General features: G+C 43.8%; 2 protein-coding genes across 5 annotated transcripts in view; one reads left to right on the forward strand and one right to left on the reverse strand.

The window, feature by feature from the left end:
• brf1b (BRF1 general transcription factor IIIB subunit b) overlaps positions 1-23245 on the reverse strand; it is a 46115-nt gene that overhangs the window by 2711 nt on the left and 20159 nt on the right. Inside the window, exons 6-17 of one of the 2 annotated variants that reach the window (XM_078289862.1) lie at positions 22859-22931; positions 16163-16312; positions 15393-15486; positions 14755-14881; positions 14627-14666; positions 13552-13644; positions 9714-10013; positions 9218-9279; positions 9053-9134; positions 8763-8815; positions 8339-8604; positions 106-157 (exon numbers count right to left, since the gene is read on the reverse strand). In XM_078289862.1, coding sequence (XP_078145988.1) covers positions 106-157; positions 8339-8604; positions 8763-8815; positions 9053-9134; positions 9218-9279; positions 9714-10013; positions 13552-13644; positions 14627-14666; positions 14755-14881; positions 15393-15486; positions 16163-16312; positions 22859-22931 — 1392 coding nt within the window. Of the gene's footprint in view, positions 1-105; positions 158-8338; positions 8605-8762; positions 8816-9052; positions 9135-9217; positions 9280-9713; positions 10014-13551; positions 13648-14626; positions 14667-14754; positions 14882-15392; positions 15487-16162; positions 16313-22858; positions 22932-23245 lie in introns of both variants that reach the window. The other variant, XM_071902966.2, reaches the window with a different exon arrangement.
• Positions 17370-21995, forward strand: btbd6b (BTB (POZ) domain containing 6b). Of its 3 annotated transcripts, none has more exons than XM_071902968.2 (5): positions 17370-17478; positions 18095-18351; positions 19679-19769; positions 19863-19981; positions 20680-21995. In XM_071902968.2, the coding sequence occupies exons 2-5, from the start codon at positions 18146-18148 to the stop codon at positions 21710-21712; spliced, it is 1449 nt and encodes a 482-aa protein (XP_071759069.1). In that variant the 5' UTR covers positions 17370-17478; positions 18095-18145; the 3' UTR covers positions 21713-21995. The 3 variants fall into 3 exon arrangements, with proteins under 3 accessions (XP_071759069.1, XP_078145990.1, XP_078145989.1); XM_078289863.1 differs by having other exon boundaries at positions 17397-17478; positions 18092-18351; XM_078289864.1 differs by lacking the exons at positions 19679-19769; positions 19863-19981.

Raw genomic sequence — 23245 nt, forward strand, 5'->3', positions numbered from 1 at the left:
TTGATCTTGTCTCTCTCTCTCTTCATTCCTTTGGTTTTTTTCTCTTCTTTTCTGTCATAGTTCATTATGTTGAATCGGATTCTTCTTCTGGAGGAGTTAGCTCACCTTGGAAGTTGCTCTCTTCTTCTTTGGTGTGGAGGATATGAGTGGGCGGAGCCTGAAAGAAGGTTGATAAAGTCATATGATACACATCAATCAAGTCTTTGTTCAAAGTTACTGGTTAATACTCCTGTCTACATTCAGTCACTGTATCAATACGCTGTATTAAAACACTGTATCACTTCGCTGTATTAAAACACTGTATCAATACGCTGTATTAAAACACTGTATCACTACGCTGTATTAAAACACTGTATCAATACGCTGTATTAAAACACTGTATCAATACGCTGTATTAAAACACTGTATCACTACGCTGTATTAAAACACTGTATCACTACGCTGTATTAAAACACTGTATCACTACGCTGTATTAAAACACTATTAACAATCTGTATTAAAACACTGTATCAATACGCTGTATTAAAACACTATTAACACTCTGTATTAAAACACTGTATCAATACGCTGTATTAAAACACTGTATCACTACGCTGTATTAAAACACTATTAACACTATTAAAACACTGTATCACTACGTTGTATTAAAACACTATTAACACTCTGTATTAAAACACTGTATCAATACGCTGTATTAAAACACTATTAACACTCTGTATTAAAACACTGTATCACTACGCTGTATTAAAACACTGTATCACTACGCTGTATTAAAACACTGTATCAATACGCTGTATTAAAACACTATTAACACTGTATTAAAACACTGTATCAATACGCTGTATTAAAACACTGTATCACTACGCTGTATTAAAACACTATTAACACTATTAAAACACTGTATCACTACGTTGTATTAAAACACTATTAACACTGTATTAAAACACTGTATCAATACGCTGTATTAAAACACTATTAACACTGTATTAAAACACTATCACTACGCTGTATTAAAACACTGTATCAATACGCTGTATTAAAACACTGTATCACTACGCTGTATTAAAACACTGTATCAATACACTGTATTAAAACACTATTAACACTCTATTAACACGCTGCTTCAGTATACTGTTAGCTGTTAGCTCTAACCCTTGCAGTTGACAGTGATGTGTTGATGTGTTGATTGGTTAACCGTTAATCGGTTAACCACCGAGAATATTTTTGACCGGTTACGCATGTCGGTCTATAGGTTAATTTGCATACAGTGTTGCCAATTTGGCAACTTTGTCTCTAGACTTAGCGACTTTTCAGACCCCCCTGGCGACTTTATTTCTCAAAAGCGACTAGCGACAAATCTGCCGACTTTTTCTGACCATGGGCAGCAGGGTTAGGGTTAGTGTTAATGTTAAAGTGTTGGATCCCAAAGCATTTGGCAGTAAATTGGTTCGGCTGATGCCGGTTTTCTCTACTTGCGTGTCTAATCCAGAGAGGTCTGATGGTCACAGCGCTGCCCCCCTCCCTCCGCTGAGAGCAGGGACTGTAGGATAGGGTCCACTTGTAATTGCTACCGGCGTACGCCGAAACTGGCCCGGGTGGGCGGAGTCAGCACTTAATATTAAAACGGGCTAAAACGGGCAGATATTTATATGCAAATTACAGCAAATGGACAGCGCTTCGAAATTCGGCGCCAAAGCTCATCTATCTACTAAAGCAAGGAATCTCTGTCTGTCTGTGAGTCTGTCTGTGAGTCTGTCTGTGAGTCTGTCTGTGAGTCTGTCTGTGAGTCTGAGTGAGTGTGTGTGTCCTTCACATATCTCGAGAACCGTTCGTCCGATCTACTTCACACTTGGCGGGTGTATTGCTGGGGACCGAGGACCTGCAGTGTCGGATTTGGTGCAATTTGGACACGCGACACGTTCAATATAAACTTTGAATAAACAAGCGAACAGCGCTCTGTGCAGCAGCGGGCGACCGGGCTGCACTAGTTGAGTCAGTGGAGCGCCGGACTAAAAGGAAAGCGCCACTTTCTTGTATTTCATGTCATTTTGCGTTTTTTCTTAAAAATTAACCGGTTAGTTACCAGTTAGTTGATGTAGTTGATGTAGTTGATGTGTTGATGTAGTTGATGTAGTTGATGTGTTGACGTGTTGATGTGTTGACGTGTTGATGTAGTTGATGTGTTGATGTAGTTGATGTAGTTGATGTGTTGATGTAGTTGACGTGTTGATGTAGTTGATGTAGTTGATGTGTTGATGTGTTGATGTAGTTGATGTAGTTGATGTGTTGATGTGTTGATGTAGTTGATGTGTTGATGTGTTGATGTAGTTGATGTGTTGATGTGTTGATGTAGTTGATGTAGTTGATGTGTTGATGTGTTGATGTAGTTGATGTGTTGATGTAATTGATGTGTTGATGTAGTTGATGTGTTGATGTGTTGATGTGTTGATGTAGTTGATGTGTTGATGTAGTTGATGTGTTGATGTAATTGATGTGTTGATGTAGTTGATGTGTTGATGTGTTGATGTAGTTGATGTAATTGATGTGTTGATGTAGTTGATGTGTTGATGTAGTTGATGTAATTGATGTGTTGATGTAGTTGATGTGTTGATGTGTTGATGTAGTTGATGTAGTTGATGTGTTGATGTAGTTGATGTGTTGATGTAGTTGATGTGTTGATGTAGTTGATGTGTTGATGTGTTGATGTGTTGATGTAGTTGATGTGTTGATGTAGTTGATGTGTTGATGTGTTGATGTAGTTGACGTGTTGATGTAGTTGATGTAGTTGATGTGTTGATGTGTTGATGTGTTGATGTAGTTGATGTGTTGATGTAGTTGATGTAGTTGATGTGTTGATGTAGTTGATGTGTTGATGTGTTGATGTAGTTGATGTGTTGATGTAGTTGATGTAGTTGATGTGTTGATGTGTTGATGTGTTGATGTAGTTGATGTGTTGATGTAGTTGATGTAGTTGATGTGTTGATGTGTTGATGTAGTTGATGTGTTGATGTAGTTGATGTGTTGATGTAGTTGATGTAATTGATGTGTTGATGTAGTCGATGTGTTGATGTAGTTGATGTGTTGATGTAGTTGATGTGTTGATGTAGTTGATGTGTTGATGTGTTGATGTAGTTGATGTGTTGATGTGTTGATGTAGTTGATGTGTTGATGTAGTTGATGTGTTGATGTGTTGATGTAGTTGATGTGTTGATGTAGTTGATGTAATTGATGTGTTGATGTAGTCGATGTGTTGATGTGTTGATGTAGTTGATGTAGTTGATGTGTTGATGTAGTTGATGTAGTTGATGTGTTGATGTAGTTGATGTGTTGATGTGTTGATGTGTTGATGTAGTTGATGTGTTGATGTGTTGATGTAGTTGATGTGTTGATGTAGTTGATGTGTTGATGTAGTTGATGTAGTTGATGTGTTGATGTAGTTGATGTAGTTGATGTGTTGATGTAGTTGATGTGTTGATGTGTTGATGTGTTGATGTAGTTGATGTGTTGATGTAGTTGATGTAGTTGATGTGTTGATGTAGTTGATGTAGTTGATGTGTTGATGTAGTTGATGTGTTGATGTGTTGATGTGTTGATGTAGTTGATGTGTTGATGTGTTGATGTAGTTGATGTGTTGATGTGTTGATGTAGTTGATGTGTTGATGTGTTGATGTAGTTGATGTGTTGATGTGTTGATGTAGTTGATGTGTTGATGTGTTGATGTAGTTGATGTGTTGATGTGTTGATGTGTTGATGTAGTTGATGTGTTGATGTAGTTGATGTGTTGATGTGTTGATGTAGTTGATGTAGTTGATGTGTTGATGTGTTGATGTGTTGATGTGTTGATGTAGTTGATGTGTTGATGTGTTGATGTAGTTGATGTGTTGATGTGTTGATGTAGTTGATGTGTTGATGTAGTTGATGTGTTGATGTGTTGATGTAGTTGATGTGTTGATGTGTTGATGTAGTTGATGTGTTGATGTGTTGATGTAGTTGATGTGTTGATGTGTTGATGTAGTTGATGTGTTGATGTGTTGATGTAGTTGATGTGTTGATGTGTTGATGTGTTGATGTAGTTGATGTAGTTGATGTGTTGATGTAGTTGATGTGTTGATGTAGTTGATGTGTTGATGTAGTTGATGTGTTGATGTGTTGATGTGTTGATGTAGTTGATGTGTTGATGTAGTTGATGTGTTGATGTGTTGATGTGTTGATGTAGTTGATGTAGTTGATGTGTTGATGTGTTGATGTAGTTGATGTGTTGATGTGTTGATGTAGTTGATGTGTTGATGTGTTGATGTAGTTGATGTGTTGATGTAGTTGATGTGTTGATGTAGTTGATGTAGTTGATGTGTTGATGTAGTTGATGTAGTTGATGTGTTGATGTGTTGATGTGTTGATGTAGTTGATGTAGTTGATGTGTTGATGTGTTGATGTGTTGATGTAGTTGATGTGTTGATGTAGTTGATGTAGTTGATGTGTTGATGTGTTGATGTGTTGATGTAGTTGATGTAGTTGATGTGTTGATGTGTTGATGTAGTTGATGTGTTGATGTGTTGATGTAGTTGATGTGTTGATGTGTTGATGTAGTTGATGTGTTGATGTAGTTGATGTGTTGATGTAGTTGATGTAGTTGATGTGTTGATGTGTTGATGTAGTTGATGTAGTTGATGTGTTGATGTGTTGATGTAGTTGATGTGTTGATGTGTTGATGTAGTTGATGTGTTGATGTGTTGATGTAGTTGATGTAGTTGATGTGTTGATGTAGTTGATGTGTTGATGTAGTTGATGTAGTTGATGTGTTGATGTAGTTGATGTGTTGATGTGTTGATGTAGTTGATGTAGTTGATGTGTTGATGTAGTTGATGTGTTGATGTGTTGATGTAGTTGATGTAGTTGATGTGTTGATGTAGTTGATGTGTTGATGTGTTGATGTAGTTGATGTGTTGATGTAGTTGATGTAGTTGATGTGTTGATGTAGTTGATGTGTTGATGTAGTTGATGTGTTGATGTAGTTGATGTAGTTGATGTGTTGATGTAGTTGATGTGTTGATGTGTTGATGTAGTTGATGTGTTGATGTAGTTGATGTAGTTGATGTGTTGATGTAGTTGATGTAGTTGATGTGTTGATGTAGTTGATGTAGTTGATGTGTTGATGTAGTTGATGTGTTGATGTGTTGATGTAGTTGATGTGTTGATGTAGTTGATGTGTTGATGTAGTTGATGTAGTTGATGTGTTGATGTAGTTGATGTGTTGATGTAGTTGATGTGTTGATGTAGTTGATGTGTTGATGTAGTTGATGTGTTGATGTGTTGATGTAGTTGATGTGTTGATGTGTTGATGTAGTTGATGTGTTGATGTAGTTGATGTGTTGATGTGTTGATGTAGTTGATGTGTTGATGTAGTTGATGTAGTTGATGTGTTGATGTAGTTGATGTGTTGATGTGTTGATGTAGTTGATGTGTTGATGTAGTTGATGTGTTGATGTAGTTGATGTGTTGATGTAGTTGATGTAGTTGATGTGTTGATGTAGTTGATGTGTTGATGTGTTGATGTAGTTGATGTGTTGATGTAGTTGATGTAGTTGATGTGTTGATGTAGTTGATGTGTTGATGTGTTGATGTAGTTGATGTGTTGATGTAGTTGATGTAGTTGATGTGTTGATGTAGTTGATGTGTTGATGTGTTGATGTGTTGATGTAGTTGATGTGTTGATGTGTTGATGTAGTTGATGTGTTGATGTGTTGATGTAGTTGATGTGTTGATGTGTTGATGTAGTTGATGTGTTGATGTGTTGATGTAGTTGATGTGTTGATGTAGTTGATGTAGTTGATGTGTTGATGTAGTTGATGTAGTTGATGTGTTGATGTAGTTGATGTGTTGATGTAGTTGATGTGTTGATGTGTTGATGTAGTTGATGTGTTGATGTAGTTGATGTGTTGATGTAGTTGATGTAGTTGATGTGTTGATGTAGTTGATGTAGTTGATGTGTTGATGTAGTTGATGTGTTGATGTGTTGATGTGTTGATGTAGTTGATGTGTTGATGTGTTGATGTAGTTGATGTGTTGATGTGTTGATGTAGTTGATGTAGTTGATGTGTTGATGTAGTTGATGTAGTTGATGTGTTGATGTAGTTGATGTGTTGATGTGTTGATGTGTTGATGTAGTTGATGTGTTGATGTGTTGATGTAGTTGATGTGTTGATGTGTTGATGTAGTTGATGTGTTGATGTGTTGATGTAGTTGATGTGTTGATGTGTTGATGTAGTTGATGTAGTTGATGTGTTGATGTAGTTGATGTGTTGATGTGTTGATGTGTTGATGTAGTTGATGTGTTGATGTGTTGATGTGTTGATGTAGTTGATGTGTTGATGTGTTGATGTAGTTGATGTGTTGATGTAGTTGATGTAGTTGATGTGTTGATGTAGTTGATGTGTTGATGTGTTGATGTGTTGATGTAGTTGATGTGTTGATGTAGTTGATGTGTTGATGTGTTGATGTGTTGATGTAGTTGATGTGTTGATGTGTTGATGTAGTTGATGTGTTGATGTGTTGATGTAGTTGATGTAGTTGATGTGTTGATGTAGTTGATGTAGTTGATGTGTTGATGTAGTTGATGTGTTGATGTGTTGATGTGTTGATGTAGTTGATGTGTTGATGTGTTGATGTAGTTGATGTGTTGATGTGTTGATGTAGTTGATGTGTTGATGTAGTTGATGTGTTGATGTGTTGATGTAGTTGATGTAGTTGATGTGTTGATGTGTTGATGTAGTTGATGTGTTGATGTGTTGATGTGTTGATGTAGTTGATGTGTTGATGTAGTTGATGTGTTGATGTGTTGATGTAGTTGATGTAGTTGATGTGTTGATCTGTTGATGTGTTGATGTGTTGATGTAGTTGATGTGTTGATGTGTTGATGTAGTTGATGTGTTGATGTGTTGATGTAGTTGATGTGTTGATGTAGTTGATGTGTTGACGTGTTGATGTAGTTGATGTGTTGATGTGTTGATGTAGTTGATGTGTTGATGTGTTGATGTAGTTGATGTGTTGACGTGTTGATGTAGTTGATGTGTTGATGTGTTGATGTAGTTGATGTGTTGATGTGTTGATGTGTTGATGTAGTTGATGTGTTGATGTGTTGATGTAGTTGATGTGTTGATGTAGTTGATGTGTTGATGTGTTGATGTAGTTGACGTGTTGATCTGTTGATGTGTTGATGTAGTTGATGTGTTGATGTGTTGATGTAGTTGATGTGTTGATGTAGTTGATGTGTTGATGTGTTGATGTAGTTGATGTGTTGATGTAGTTGATGTGTTGATGTAGTTGATGTGTTGATGTGTTGATGTGTTGATGTAGTTGATGTGTTGATGTGTTGATGTAGTTGACGTGTTGATCTGTTGATGTAGTTGATGTGTTGATGTGTTGATGTAGTTGATGTGTTGATGTAGTTGATGTGTTGATGTGTTGATGTAGTTGATGTAGTTGATGTGTTGATGTGTTGATGTAGTTGATGTGTTGATGTAGTTGATGTGTTGATGTGTTGATGTGTTGATGTAGTTGATGTGTTGATGTGTTGATGTGTTGATCTGTTGATGTGTTGATGTGTTGATGTGTTGATGTGTTGATGTAGTTGATGTGTTGATGTGTTGATGTGTTGATGTAGTTGATGTGTTGATGTGTTGATGTAGTTGACGTGTTGATGTGTTGATGTAGTTGACGTGTTGATCTGTTGATGTAGTTGATGTGTTGATGTGTTGATGTAGTTGATGTGTTGATGTGTTGATGTGTTGATCTGTTGATGTGTTGATGTAGTTGATGTGTTGATGTGTTGATGTGTTGATGTAGTTGATGTGTTGATGTGTTGATGTAGTTGACGTGTTGATGTGTTGATGTAGTTGACGTGTTGATCTGTTGATGTAGTTGATGTGTTGATGTGTTGATGTAGTTGATGTGTTGATGTAGTTGATGTGTTGATGTGTTGATGTAGTTGATGTGTTGATGTGTTGATGTAGTTGATGTAGTTGATGTGTTGATGTGTTGATGTAGTTGATGTGTTGATGTAGTTGATGTGTTGATCTGTTGATGTGTTGATGTAGTTGATGTGTTGATGTGTTGATGTGTTGATCTGTTGATGTGTTGATGTGTTGATGTAGTTGATGTGTTGATGTGTTGATCTGTTGATGTGTTGATGTAGTTGATGTAGTTGATGTGTTGACGTGTTGATGTAGTTGATGTGTTGATGTGTTGATGTGTTGATGTAGTTGCAGTTTCTCATCCTAACTGACCTGAGTTGGAAGATAAAACCAAACCAAATAGAGAACTACAGTCGTTCTCTTCCCACCTCTTCCCCATGATGCTGGCGGTGGCTGCCAGGTCCTGGTTGGTCTTGTTGGTCTTCTTGCGTCGGTTCAGTCTTTTGCGTCCGGCGGGGGGGTCGGAGGTCAGCCTGGTAGGACTGCTGCTGCCGCTGCCCCCCCGGCTGTTCAGGTCCCTCAGGACGTCGTAGTTGATCTTACTGGAAATCCTCTTCTGCTCCAGCATCTTCTCGATGGCCTCGCCCGCCGTCGACGCCTGGATGGGCTCTCGCTTCTTGTTGGACTTTTTGGGCTGAAAAAGGTCACGTCAAGGTCAACCTCCCAAAGACCACAAAATAAATCGAGGCTAGATCACAGACCATCTGGGAAGATCCTGTCTGAGGACCACTGTGCTACACACGCGCGCACACACACACACACACACACACATAGACCTCACTATGCACTCACCTTCTCTTTATAGGTCCCCTGCTCTTTCTCTTTAGTTATCCTTTCTTCTTTTTCTAAAAACAGAAAACAGGCAGACAGACAGACAGGATGACAGATAGACAGACAGACAGGTAGGATGACAGATCACAGGTTAAGGACTAGTACTGATCAATTCCACCATAAATATGTAATCAAGCTGCATCATATGAGACAGGAGCAGATCAGTTTAACGACAGGACTGACAGTCTAACAGCAGCTTGTTCTGCTGCTTGCAGCTGATCTGAAGGTTCAGATGTGAAACTTCTTCTGACCTTTCTGCTCTCTCAGGTATTCTTCATTCTGCTTCATCCACAGTGAGGTTTTGATCTGAACCTCGTTCTCATTCAGGATGTACTGCAGGAGAGAAGGCAGAGCAGCTGCAGTCCAGATTCATTAAAAACATGAAGTGTGTGTTTAAGCCCCTGCTGTGAACCGACCTTATTAATCTCCTGGTCATCAATACCATCCAAGTCCAACTCTCCGCTCTCTGGCTGCTCATCTGCAGACAAACCCAGCAGTGTGAAACCCACAACTCCCACTACAGAGGATAAAGGTCTGGTTACATTTCCCAACAGAGTTCAGTGTTGTTTGATTTGTTGTTTTCTTCCTGGTTGTTGTTCGCAGTCTGGCAGCATTTATCAAAACAGAGCTACAAAGTGCTTTACAATATAGATAAAAACACAAGCAATGAATAAACATGTGAAAAAATAAATCTAAATTAGACGAGGGCCAGCACAGACTGTTTCTAGAAGTTCAGAAGCTAGAGTTAATTAAGTGGATGTGGACCTCTATGGATACCAGCCTCCATCTCGTCTGTCATGGATGTCATGGCACTAGAAGGTCTGGACTGTCTGGACGGTCTGGACTGTCTGGACTGTCTGGACAGTCCGGACAGTCTGGATGAGGTTAATATGAGTGTGTATGTGTTCTCACCAGCCTCCTTGTCGTCCGCTGCAGACTGCTGGAAGGTGTGGAAGGTCTGCTGGAGGTCCAGGCTGGCGGCGCTGGGCAGCTTCCCCAGGATGGAGGTCAGAGGAGCGGGTCGGCGGCGAGTCTCTGCTCCCTCCGCCTCCGGCTCCGACGCGGCATCCGGCTTCTTGCCCTCTTCCTCCTGGATCACCTGACAGAGGAAGTCCTGGGTCATGTGCTGGGCGGCGGCCTGAAGCTCCGCATCCTCTCCCTCCAGCTCCACGGGGTCAGAGGTCGAGGACAGGGCCTCGTCCTCCTGGGGGTCTGAAAACAGAATTTAAAGGTCAACACCTGAGTTTCCCACTAAGCCAGCATCTGACTGGCGTGTGATGTCATGAGAGGTTGAGCTCATGACTGCTCAGAATCTCATCAAGTTCACACTAATGACCATTTGTCTTTGGATGAAGAAAAGGGCACCTCCATGTCTACAGACCTCTACAGGCCCTACAGGCCCTACAGAACTCTACAGAACTCTACAGGCCCTACAGACCTCTACAGACCTCTACAGACCTCCACAGACTCTACAGAACTCTACAGGCCCTACAGACCTCTACAGACCCTACAGACCTCTACAGACCTCCACAGACCCTACAGAACTCTACAGAACTCTACAGGCCCTACAGACCTCTACAGACCCTACAGACCTCTACAGACCTCCACAGACCCTACAGAACTCTACAGAACTCTACAGACCCTGCAGACCTCTACAGACCCTACAGACCTCTACAGGCCTCTACAGACCTCTACAGACCCTACAGACCCTACAGAACTCTACAGACCTCTACAGACCCTACAGACCCTACAGACTTCTACAGACCCTACAGAACTCTACAGACCTCTACAGACCCTACAGAACTGTACAGACCCTACAGAACTCTACAGACCTCTACAGAACTCTAAAGAACTCTGCAGACCTCTACAGACCCTACAGACCTCTACAGGCCTCTACAGACCTCTACAGACCTCCACAGACCCTACAGACTTCTACAGACCCTACAGAACTCTACAGACCTCTACAGACCCTACAGAACTCTATAGACCTCTACAGAACTCTAAAGAACTCTGCAGACCTCTACAGACCCTACAGACCTCTACAGGCCTCTACAGACCTCTACAGACCTCCACAGACCCTACAGACTTCTACAGACCCTACAGAACTCTACAGACCTCTACAGACCCTACAGAACTCTATAGACCTCTACAGAACTCTACAGACCTCCACAGACCCTACAGACCTCTACAGACCCTACAGAACTCTACAGACCTCTACAGACCCTACAGAACTCTACAGACCTCTACAGACCCTACAGAACTCTATAGACCTCTACAGAACTCTACAGAACTCTACAGGCCCTACAGACCTCTACAGACCTCTACAGACCTCCACAGACCCTACAGAACTCTACAGAACTCTACAGGCCCTACAGACCTCTACAGACCCTACAGACCTCTACAGACCTCCACAGACCCTACAGAACTCTACAGAACTCTACAGGCCCTACAGACCTCTACAGACCCTACAGACCTCTACAGACCTCTACAGACCTCCACAGACCCTACAGAACTCTACAGAACTCTACAGACCCTGCAGACCTCTACAGACCCTACAGACCTCTACAGGCCTCTACAGACCTCTACAGACCCTACAGACCCTACAGACTTCTACAGACCCTACAGAACTCTACAGACCTCTACAGACCCTACAGATCCTACAGACTTCTACAGACCCTACAGAACTCTACAGACCTCTACAGACCCTACAGAACTGTACAGACCCTACAGAACTCTACAGACCTCTACAGACCCTACAGAACTCTATAGACCTCTACAGAACTCTAAAGAACTCTGCAGACCTCTACAGACCCTACAGACCTCTACAGGCCTCTACAGACCTCTACAGACCTCCACAGACCCTACAGACTTCTACAGACCCTACAGAACTCTACAGACCTCTACAGACCCTACAGAACTCTATAGACCTCTATAGAACTCTACAGACCTCCACAGACCCTACAGACCTCTACAGACCCTACAGAACTCTACAGACCTCTACAGAACTCTATAGACCTCTACAGAACTCTACAGACCCTACAGATCTCTACAGACTAGGGGTGTCACGATTTCGATTCTAAATCGAAAATCGATCGAAATGAGCGTTCGATTTTAACCTTCGAAATCACAAGCAGGTTCGCGATTCTCCCAGTATTTTCCCCTGCCTACTTGCACGAGTCTGAAGAAAAAAAACAAAACATTTCAATGACGACACAGCGTAGCTGCTCGCGAGCGCCCGTTCTATATTTCACTATAGCGTCCAAGAGCGCCCGTCATTTTTAAATCGTTTAAAATGTACCAAAAACTGAAAATCAAGTTATCAGCTTTGTTTTATACTTCAAGTTGTCATCGATGAACCGGAACCGGAAAATACTGAATATCTGGTGACACAGACGTTTGATTTTCCCCGGGTTTAGTCGTCCTCCAGCGGTAACGTTAACGTTAGATCTAAAAATGTCTTCGCCGGCTAAGCGTCACGCTTTTAAAACCTTCTGGAAGCTGTCAGATTGTGCTGTGAGACAGAACCTGACCCGCCGTAGTGGAAAGTTACGAAGACATTGTGAGTTGAAGTCTTTTGATGGAAATCGCTTGTTCTTGCTCGATAAAACAAGACACAAGATCACCTTCACTAAACAGCGGGACCCGCCCGCTCTCGCCGCCGGAGACGGACGCTGTTTTCCAGGAGGCGGAGCGCCGAAGAGTCGGTAGGAGGACCGGCCGGGTCGCCGCGACTTTTATCCATATAAGTTTGGCGACTTTTTCCATATTTGTTTGGCGACTATTACTATCTGATCTTATTACTGTGTGGGCTGAGGCGCTGGAGGTTTTGTATGGATTTTGAAAGCTTATCGTTAGCCAAGATAGGAAGGATCTGTTTTGTTGTCATACTGTGAATGTTGACACTTCAGTGAGGAGACGCCCTGCATCACCTTGCCATGTATTTGGTACCAAATTAAAGGGAAAGTTGTGTTTTTTTAAATGGAAAAACTTTGAAAAAATTTGACCATATGGCCTTAGTGTGGTACATTCCCCCCCAAAAAATATGGCAGTTATATCACAATTGATATCTTTTTAAAGAAGAATTTGAAAATGTAAATGACAGTTGTCAGGGCATAAAACCAATGATCTGTTGATCTTTACAAATCAAGACTCGATAGTCTAACGATGGCATAGCCGTCAGTGCTGAAAAAAAAAAACTGTTTAAAACACAAGTCAAATCGAATCGTGGATTTGGAGAATCGTGACACCCCTACTACAGACCCTACAGAACCATACAGACCTCTACAGAACTCTAGAGAACACTACAGACCCTACAGACCTCTACAACCCTCTAAAGAAATCTACAGCCCTCTACAGAACTCTACAGACCTCTACAGACCCTACAGAAATCTACAGACCCCACAGACCTCTACAAAACTCAACAAGCCTCTACAGACCCTACAGACCTCTACAGACCCTACAGACACCAAAGCAACTGTTTTCAACTCTTCTTGTTGAAGTGTTGAAGCTCTTTAATTCGTCCGGTCAGTTTCTTGCAACTTTTGGACAAACTAAATAAGGAGGTAGAAATGAGGTTTGTTGTCCTCAATGGGAAACTGAGGACAGTTTTGTTGTTGCTAAATTGGCCCTTTAAGGCCCGGGGGTTGCTAACATGATGTTCTGGGTTGGGAGCCTGTGGATGTAATGCTGTGGGTTCGAACCCCAGTCCAGACCAGACCAGACCCCGGTCCAAACCAGACAGAGTACAGACCTATTTCTTTGGCGTAGGCGGCGTAGATTCCTTTCAGTTTGGGTCGGCTGTTTTCCAACTCCGTCTCAATCTCATCTCTGTAGCAGCTGATCTCTCCTGACAGACCAGGAAGAAACATTTTAATAAGATTTTATTCATATATTTCATCATTTTAAATGAATGGATGTGTGTCTTTATAGTTCTGCAATCAATTAAATGACACTGAATCAAACTGAATTTCACCTGTCTGAAGGGAAAAGGCAGATGGCTCTACGACCTGTTTGTGTCTGAAACTAGGAAGGAGCATCCTGATGTTGTAGTGTCCTTCATAGTGTCCTAAACGATTCCTCTAGTGTCCTTCATAGTGTCCTAAATGATTCCTCTAGTGTCCTTCATAGTGTCCTAAATGATTCCTCTAGTGTCCTTCCTAGTATCCTAAATGATTCCTCTAGTGTCCTTCATAGTGTCCTAAACGATTCCTCTAGTGTCCTTCATAGTGTCCTAAATGATTCCTCTAGTGTCCTTCATAGTGTCCTAAATGATTCCTCTAGTGTCCTTCCTAGTATCCTAAATGATTCCTCTAGTTTCCTTAGCAGTGTCCTAAATGATTCCTCTAGTTTCCTTAGCAGTGTCCTAAGTGATTCCTCTAGTGTCCTTAGCAGTGTCCTACATGGTTCCTCTAGTGTCCTTTATAGTGTCCTAAATGATTCCTCTAGTGTCCTTCATAGTATCCTAAATGATTCCTCTAGTTTCCTTAGCAGTGCCTTATATTATTCCTCTAGTGTCCTTAGCAGTGTCCTAAATGATTCCTCTAGTGTCCTTAGCAATGTCCTAAATGATTCCTCTAGTGTCCTTAGCAGTGTCCTACATGGTTCCTCTAGTGTCCTTCATAGTGTCCTAAATGATTCCTCTAGTGTCCTTCCTAGTATCCTAAATGATTCCTCTAGTTTCCTTAGCAGTGTCCTAAATGATTCCTCTAGTGTCCTTAGCAGTGTCCTAAATGATTCCTCTAGTGTCCTTAGCAGTGTCCTAAATGAGTCCTCTAGTGTCCTTAGCAGTGTCCTACATGGTTCCTCGTGGTGAACTAGAAACCGACCTTCCACCTCGTCCAGCTTCCTGGCCAGCTCCTGCTCCAGCTGCACCGGGAGGGAACAATGAGAAGGAAAATGATTGGTTTACAGTGGCGTCAGTGATGATGTCAGCAGCCAATGGAGAGAGAGCTACCTGCTGCATCTTGGCCTTGTGTTGTCCGGCGGTGAAGGAAGGCGGGTCGCACTCCTGCTCCAGGTCGACTCGCATGAACTCATCGATGGTCAGCTGACTGGTGGGCGTGTCCTCGAACTCTGTTAACCTGGACAGCACAGAGCAAGACGCTGTCATCTACTGTCATCTATTGTCATCTACTGTTATTAACTGTAACCTACTGTTATCTACTGTTATTTATAGTTATCAATTATTTACTGTTATCTACTGTTATTTACTGTTATCTACTGTTATTTATAGTTATCAATTATTTACTGTTATCTACTGTTATTTACTGTTATCTATTGTTATTTATAGTTATCAATTATTTACTGTTATCTAATGTTATTTACTGTTATCTACTGTTTACTGTTATCTACTGTTTACTGTTATCTACTGTTATTTACTGTTATCTACTGTTATTTACTGTTATCTACTGTTATGATGGAACTAGTTTAGAGTCCAGAGACACAAGATTTGTGAACAGAAAAGCATTCAATAATGTGAGGTGAGTGAGGTTCAGTCCAGTGGAACAGAAGCACATCCTCAGCCAATCAGCTGACAGGAGCACATCCTCAGCCAATCAGCTGACAGGGAGACAGGAAGGTTACAGCTCTCACCTCTTCCTCAGAGTCGCCTGGCAAACCTTAACCACACCGATCACATCCTTCACCGTACGACGAAACTCATGCATCCTGGCTGCTACCAGGAGAGCTGGAGGAGGAGAGGAGGAGAGGAGGAGAGGGGGGAGGAGGGGAGAGGAGGAAAGGAGAGGAGGAGAGGAGAGGGGAGGAGAGGACAGGAGAGGAGAGGAGAGGAGAGGGGAGGAGAGGAGAGGAGGAAAGGAGAGGAGAGGGGAGGAGAGGGGAGGAGAGGAGAGGAGAGGAGAGAGGGGGGAGGAGAGGAGAGGAGAGGGGAGGAGAGGAGAGAGGGGAGGAGAGGAGAGGAGAGGAGGAGAGGAGGAAAGGAGAGGAGAGGGGAGGAGAGGAGAGAGGGGAGGAGAGGAGAGGAGAGGAGGAAAGGAGAGGAGAGGGGAGGAGAGGAGAGAGGGGAGGAGAGGAGAGGAGGAAAGGAGAGGAGAGGGGAGGAGAGGAGAGGAGAGGAGAGGGGAGGAGAGGAGAGAGGGGGGAGGAGAGGAGAGGAGGAAAGGAGAGGAGAGGAGAGGAGAGGAGGAAAGGAGAGGAGAGGGGAGGAGGAGAGGAGAGGAGAGGAGAGGAGGAAAGGAGAGGAGAGAGGGGAGGAGAGGAGAGGGGAGGAGAGGAGAGGGGAGGAGAGGAGGAGAGGAGAGGGGAGGAGAGATGATCTATGATATCACCATTAATGTAGGTTACTAGCAGTGTTGTTGTGGTTGCTATGGTAACAGCAGCCATGTTGTCTGTGTTGACAGTACCGGCTCCACAGAGTCCAGACGGCCGGCGGCCGGTGTGCATCCAGTCCCTCTTCATCCTCTGCAGCAGCCGCAGAGCCGTCATGGAAACTTCATGAGTCTTCTCCCCAAACTCCAACATGTGGGCGAACCGAGGGATGTACAGGCAGGGATCTGCAGGAGAGAACCGAGAACCTGACCTGAGGAACCGAAGAGGAACCGAGAACCTGACCTGAGGAACCGAAGAGGAACCGAGAACCTGACCCGAGGAACCGAAGAGGAACCGAGAACCTGACCTGAGGAACCGAAGAGGAACCGAGAACCTGACCTGAGGTGGAACCATAACTTTTCCACACAAACAGATCTTCTCTGTCTGAAGCTGAAACTAAAATCTTTCAGTCAACAGATACAGAACTTTGTGATTTCATTAAAGCCAAATCATCATGATGAAGATATGAATCCTACATCCAGCTGTAATAAATACTCAAGTCAGACTGAATGTAAAAATAATAATAATAACATTTAAACTGTCAGACAGACCGGTCTGAACTACAAGCTGATCTAAGTGTCACAGTATTAAAGTGAAATACACATTAGAATCCCTGGAAGTAAATTAAGTTCTAAGTTCTAAAGTCATAGAAAGTTCCCCCGGTTCTCTTGTTCCGAATGTGTTTATACAGAAGAGTTTTTACTCTGTGTTTATATAGAATATATGTTTATGTTGATTATGTTTATATAGAATATATGTTTATGTTGATTATGTTTATATAGAATATATGTTTATGTTGATTATGTTTATATAGAATATCCCCTAGAAGTTTATTATGGATATGTTTATGAATATATGATATATATCCTCCATGCTGGTTATTATGAATATACATTATTATGAATATATATTAATATGATATATATCCTCCATGCTGGTTATTATGAATATACATTATTATGAATATATATGAATATGATATATATCCTCCATGCTGGTTATTATGAATATACATTATTATGAATATATATTAATATGATATATATCCTCCCTCCAGCCTCAGCAGTCTGTCTCGCCCCCTTGATGTTTATTATGAATATACTGTATTTATAATAATATGATGTTTATCCTCCCTGCGGGCTGCTCCAGCCTCCAGCCGGGTGACTCGCTCTGTGACTCGCGCGCGCCGTGCCCGTGCCTCGCTGTGTCTCGCGCCGTGTCGCCCCCTGCCGGAGCAGCTGGGTCCCGGATGTGCAGGGTGAAGCAGGAGGTAAAATGGCTTCCAGCGACACAAACACAAACCTGTCTGTGTTCAACAGTCTGACAATCTGCTGCTCCGACTCTCGCTGAGGTAAACACGCTTTCATTCTGTCCGTGTTGATGTGTGTGTGGAGGATCGATCCGGCGGAGACGGAAACCTCCTGATCGATTGAACAGTTTGTACGGATCGGACTTCTGGAACCTGAACAGTAAATGCTTCAGTTGTTTAATGTTGATTAGATGTGAAAGCAGCGCAGTGACAGTCTGCTGTAATGTTAGAGCAGAAGAAGAAGCTGCTGCAGACCGACGAGCTGCTCGTGCACAACAGCATGATTTATGTCTGCTGCAGGGAGCCGACCGACACTAAACACCGTGTTACACACCGACAGGCTGTCTGGGAGAAATAAAACATGTAACCAAGTTCCTGTTCGTTTAATTCATATAAACTGCTGTGATCTGAAGTCATGAATCTGCTGAACTGAACCGGACTGCAGCAGCTTCCATTTAAATCTCAGACTTCAGACTGCAGCGGTCCGGGTTCATGTTCCTCTGCAAGCTGACAGCAGGCCGACAGACTGGGAGTAGATTCGGCTTTTCAGATATTTTCTGTGGATTTATGGGCATCTGGTTTAATTCCTCTGAAGTAATCTGGTTTATAGTGCATTAAAATCAGCTGTGAACCGGCTGTCGGGTGTTTCGTCCAGCAGGGGGCGGTGTGAGCTGCCAGCATGCTGTGAGGTCCAGACTCTGTGGAGAACATGGCTGCAGAACTTCTCCCTGCCAGCATCAGCACCAACACCAACATCCCCAACGGCAACGAGGCGCTGAGCGCCGGCAAGAAGAGCATCATCCAGCCGGAGGAACCGGAGCCGGAGACACACAGCACCAACACACAGCAGAACCTCAACAACAACAACGTAGAACCCAGCAGCTGGCAGTCGACACACCCAACACTCAGAGAGAGGTAGGAGCTGTGAGGAACCTCTGCCTGAGGAACCTCTGAGGAACATACAGCTAACTAACTCTTTATAAAGGAACCTCTGCCTGAGGAACATACAGCTAACTCTAACTCCTTATAGAGGAACCTCTGAGGAACATACAGCTAACTCTAACTCCTTATAGAGGAACATACAGTTTACAGAGTAAAATGTCTGCATGGCTCTTTAATGAGGAAAATATAACTCTGCATAACTTCTTATGGAGGAACATATATCTAATTAATTTCTAGTGTTGTGTCCTTGGGACAGGAGTCAATAATATAAAGAGAATCAGTCAGTGAGGACAGCAGCTCCCGAAGACAGACTGCAACACATTTACCCTTAAAATGGCTGTTTTTACTGTTAAAAACAGACTTTACTGTTAAAAACTGACTTTACTATTAAAAACTGACTTTACTGTTAAAACTGGTGCGTCAGTTTTTAACAGTAAAGGGAACATACACTCACCGGCCACTTCATTAGGAACACCTTACTAACACTGGGTAGGTATCAGCTTTCAGCTCAGTGTCAACCGGCTACCAAAGTGACATCCGCCTCCAGGTTGGACGTGTTGCATTCTGGGATGCTTTTCTGCTCACCACAGTTGTAAAGAGGTTATCTGAGTTACTGTTGCCTTTCTATCAGCTTGAACCAGTCTGGCCGTTCTCCTCTGACCTCTGACCTCTGACCTCTGCCATCAACAAGGTGTTTTCTCCCAGAGAACTGCCGCTCACTGGATATTTTCTCTTTTTCGCACCGTTCTCTGTAAACCCTGGAGATGGTTGTGTGTGAAAATCCCAGCAGATCAGCAGTTTCTGAATTACTCAAACCAGCCCGTCCGGCACCAACAACCACGCCACGTTCAAAGTCACTTAAATCACCTTTCTTCCCCGTTCTGATGCTTGGTTTGAACTGCAGCAGATCGTCTTGACCGTGTCTACATGCCTAAATGCATTGAGTTGCTGCCACGTGATTGGCTGATTAGATATTTGTGTTAACAAGCAGTTGAACAGATGTACCTAATGAAGTGGCCGGTGAGTGTATATGTAACTCTGAATAACTCCTTATGGAGGAACATGTATAGAGTAAACTCCACCTCTGAATAATTAATAAAATATAACTTAATGGAGTGAAATCTAATGGAATTAAATATATCTCCATGGAATAAACTCCAGCTCCTGGATCAAATATCTCCAGAGCAACATGTGACTTTATGGTCTAAAACAACAAGCTGCTCCAGATCGTGGTCCGGCTGCAGCGTCAGTTTTGTTCCGGATCAGACCTGATCTGGTCTGACTGGTGTTTCTGCTGCAGGAATGCCTTGATGTTCAACAACGAGCACATGGCTGACGTTCACTTCCTGGTCGGTCCTCCAGGAGAGACGCAGAGAGTCCCGGCCCACAAGGTGAGCCGGCTCCGCCGTGTTTTTACCCAGCAGCCTCGGGGTGAGCTGCGGTGAACCAAACCTCAGCTCTTCTTCTTCTCTTCTTCTCCGCAGTACGTCCTAGCGGTCGGCAGCTCTGTGTTCGGAGCCATGTTTTATGGAGACTTGGCAGAAGGACAGTCGGAGATCCACATCCCAGATGTCGAGCCGGCTGCCTTCCTGATCCTGCTGAAGTAAGTCTGGACGGACCGGACCGGACCGGACCATGGTCCTGCTGTAGCGGACTGAACAGGTCCGGCTGCAGCAGCTGTGCTCCTCAGAGATCGAAGAATGAAACAATCATTTTTTCCCTGGTTCATAAATATCACATTTACCTCTGCTGCAGGTCAAACTAAAAATGAATGCGTCTAAATTAAATTAGTGTCAGCTGCCTCTTTTTTCTTTGCTACTCACCATGTTTGATGAGATGTTTATATTTCAAGTGATGAAACAAATTGCTGTTGCTCTTGTTGCTTTATTCTGCATCTTGTTTCCTGAAGCCAAAATGAGCCAAACAGCCGACACAGAAGCCAGTTTTGGTGCCGGGTCTTCTTCATTTTCAGTTGACTCATTGTCCTTATTGGGTTCGGCTTCACACTCAGCTGAGGTCCTGCTGTCTGATGGTGCGGCTGCTTTAGTTCTGAATCAAACTCATTGGCCGGATGAGACTTTATATTGTAGTTTTTCTAAAAAGCAGCGCAGGCAGCGGGGAAAGGTTTTACTGAAACACACATGAACAAAATTAGGTTGGTTCACGGTGTGCATAATGTTGGTACCGATGAGTTTTCGGTATTCCACCTAGTATAATGTATATTCTGCCTCAGGTAGATGCAGAGTAATGACAGACTGCTAAGCTGTATATTCTGTTTCTAAATCTCTGTTTATGTTCCAGGTACATGTACAGCGATGAGATCGAGCTGGAGGCGGACACGGTGCTCGCCACGCTGTACGCTGCTAAGAAGTACATTGTTCCTGCGCTGGCCAAAGCCTGCGTGAACTTCCTGGAGACGAGCCTGGAGGCTAAGAACGCCTGCGTGCTTCTGTCCCAGAGCCGGCTGTTCGAGGAGCCGGAGCTGACGCAGCGCTGCTGGGAGGTGATCGACGCCCAGGCCGAACTCGCCCTGCGGTCCGACGGCTTCTGTGAGATCGACCTGCCGACGCTGGAGATCATCCTGAGGAGAGAAACCCTCAACACCCGCGAGGCGGTGGTCTTCCAGGCGGTGCTGGACTGGGCGGCGGCCGAGTGCCGGAGGCGGGGCCTGGCGGTCACGTCCCGGAACCGGCGGGCGGCGCTGGGAAAGGCTCTGTACCTGGTCCGAATCCCCACCATGACGCTGGAGGAGTTCGCGGACGGGGCGGCACAGTCGGACGTCCTGACGCTGGAAGAGACTCATGACGTCTTCCTGTGGTTCACGGCCGCCAACAAACCCAGACTGGAGTTCCCTCTGGTGCAGCGGGCCGGCCTGGCGCCGCAGAGGTGCCACCGCTTCCAGTCGTCGGCCTACCGCAGCAACCAGTGGCGCTACAGGGGGCGCTGCGACAGCATCCAGTTTGCGGTGGACAGGCGGATCTTCATGGCCGGGCTCGGTCTGTACGGGTCGAGCGGCGGGAAAGCGGAGTATAGCGTGAAGATAGAACTGAAGAGGCAGGGAACCACGCTGGCACAGAACCTCACCAAGTTCCTGTCGGACGGCTCCAGCAGCACCTTCTCGGTCTGGTTCGAACACCCGGTCCAGGTGGAACAGGACGCTTTCTACACCGTCAGCGCCGTTCTGGATGGAAATGAGCTGAGCTACTTCGGCCAGGAGGGCATGACCGAGGTGCAGTGTGGGAAAGTAACCTTCCAGTTCCAGTGTTCCTCGGACAGTACCAACGGGACGGGGGTGCAGGGGGGGCAGATCCCCGAGCTGGTCTTCTACGGCTAAACCAGCGGACTGACGGACTGACGCCTGACGGGGTGGAGCAGCTGATCAGATGGAAACAGAGTGTGTCTGTGGCCGGGTGTGACTGAAGGAATGTGCTGCAGATTAATTTATGGAGATTTAAGCTATGATGTAATTCTCTGCTGCGTCACGCAGTCTGATGTTTATAGAGACGGCGGTGGGACTGTCGCTAACGTAACTGGAGGCTAATAGTTTTAGCTTGATGCTAGCTGTCTGGTCTTGGCTGTGCAGCTTAGAGGAAATGCTGAACATAAAGTTTTAGTGACTGAAACTGAACGTGTTGCCAGTTATTCTGCACTTCACACTGAGGTCCAGACTGAGGTCCGGTCTGAGGTCCAGACTGAGGTCCGGTCTGAGGTCAGAACTACAGAGACATCTGTGATGTAAAGAGAATCTTCACTCAGCAGGTTATGGGATGGAAACTGGAAACATGATGAAACTCTGTGTTTTCATGTCTGTAATTAACTGATATTTCAGTATTGATCAGATGGTAGAAAACCTGATAAGACGGTGAGATTGGAGTATCTTAGTGAACCTTGATGAGGTCCAACAGTTAGAACCGGTCTAACCGCAGTCTTCTGAACCGGCAGGAGGCAGAAACAGGTTCTGCTCTTTGTGTCTAACAGATTGAATTCTCTTGTTGGAGGATGAGACTAACAGGAAGGAATTTAAATAATTTTACTTGTGAATAACAACACTGTTCTGAAAATGTTCTCCCAAACAAGCTGAGTTCTACTGGGTTCTGCTGAGCTCTGTCTGGGTTCTACTGGGTTCTGCTGAGCTCTGTCTGGGTTCTACTGATGGAGGTTCTATGAGGTACCGTTGATCTGCCCTGTCCTCCAGGCTCCACTTGGCTCTGGACAGAACTGGGCCAGAATTCCCAAACCACAGACTGTTTGGTCCAATAGAAATCCCTGCAGACTGCAGTCTCTGCTCTGATAGGCTGATAGAGAGCAGCTAGGCCCCGCCCAGATACACACCAGCCCATAATGTAACAGACAATGTTTCAAAGCTTCTAAAATATCGGTGACCAACCTCAGTCTGGTGAAGACAGAGGAGAGTGGAGCCTGATGGAGATCTGACCTGCTGCAGAGTTTAAATCAGTGAAATAAAGTTTGTTTGTTTTACCGATAGCCGGAGCGTTGATGCAGAGCTCCCGGGCCAGGAGGAGGAACGTCTTCCCCAGGATGTAGACGTTCACCTGAGAACAGAAAGCAGAACATATGGACAGGAGAACATACAGAACAGAACAGAGCTAACAGAACAGTGATGTAGACGTTCACCTGAGGAGATCATCTGGGTTCTACCATGACTGACTCAGCAGCTCCGCTCCGTGCTTTACTCAACTTAAGTCAGCTTAAATTAACTTAAATCAACTCAACTTAAAGGGTAACTTCGGTATTTTTCAACCTGGACCCTATTTTCCCATCTTTTTGTGTCTAAGTGACTAAAGGGGACAACAATTTTTGAAATTGGTCCAGTATTGAGCGAGATCGCTTCAGCTGGCAGCCGCGA

This window comes from Centroberyx gerrardi, chromosome 18, assembly GCF_048128805.1.
Source record: "Centroberyx gerrardi isolate f3 chromosome 18, fCenGer3.hap1.cur.20231027, whole genome shotgun sequence".
Classification (NCBI taxonomy): domain Eukaryota; kingdom Metazoa; phylum Chordata; class Actinopteri; order Beryciformes; family Berycidae; genus Centroberyx; species Centroberyx gerrardi.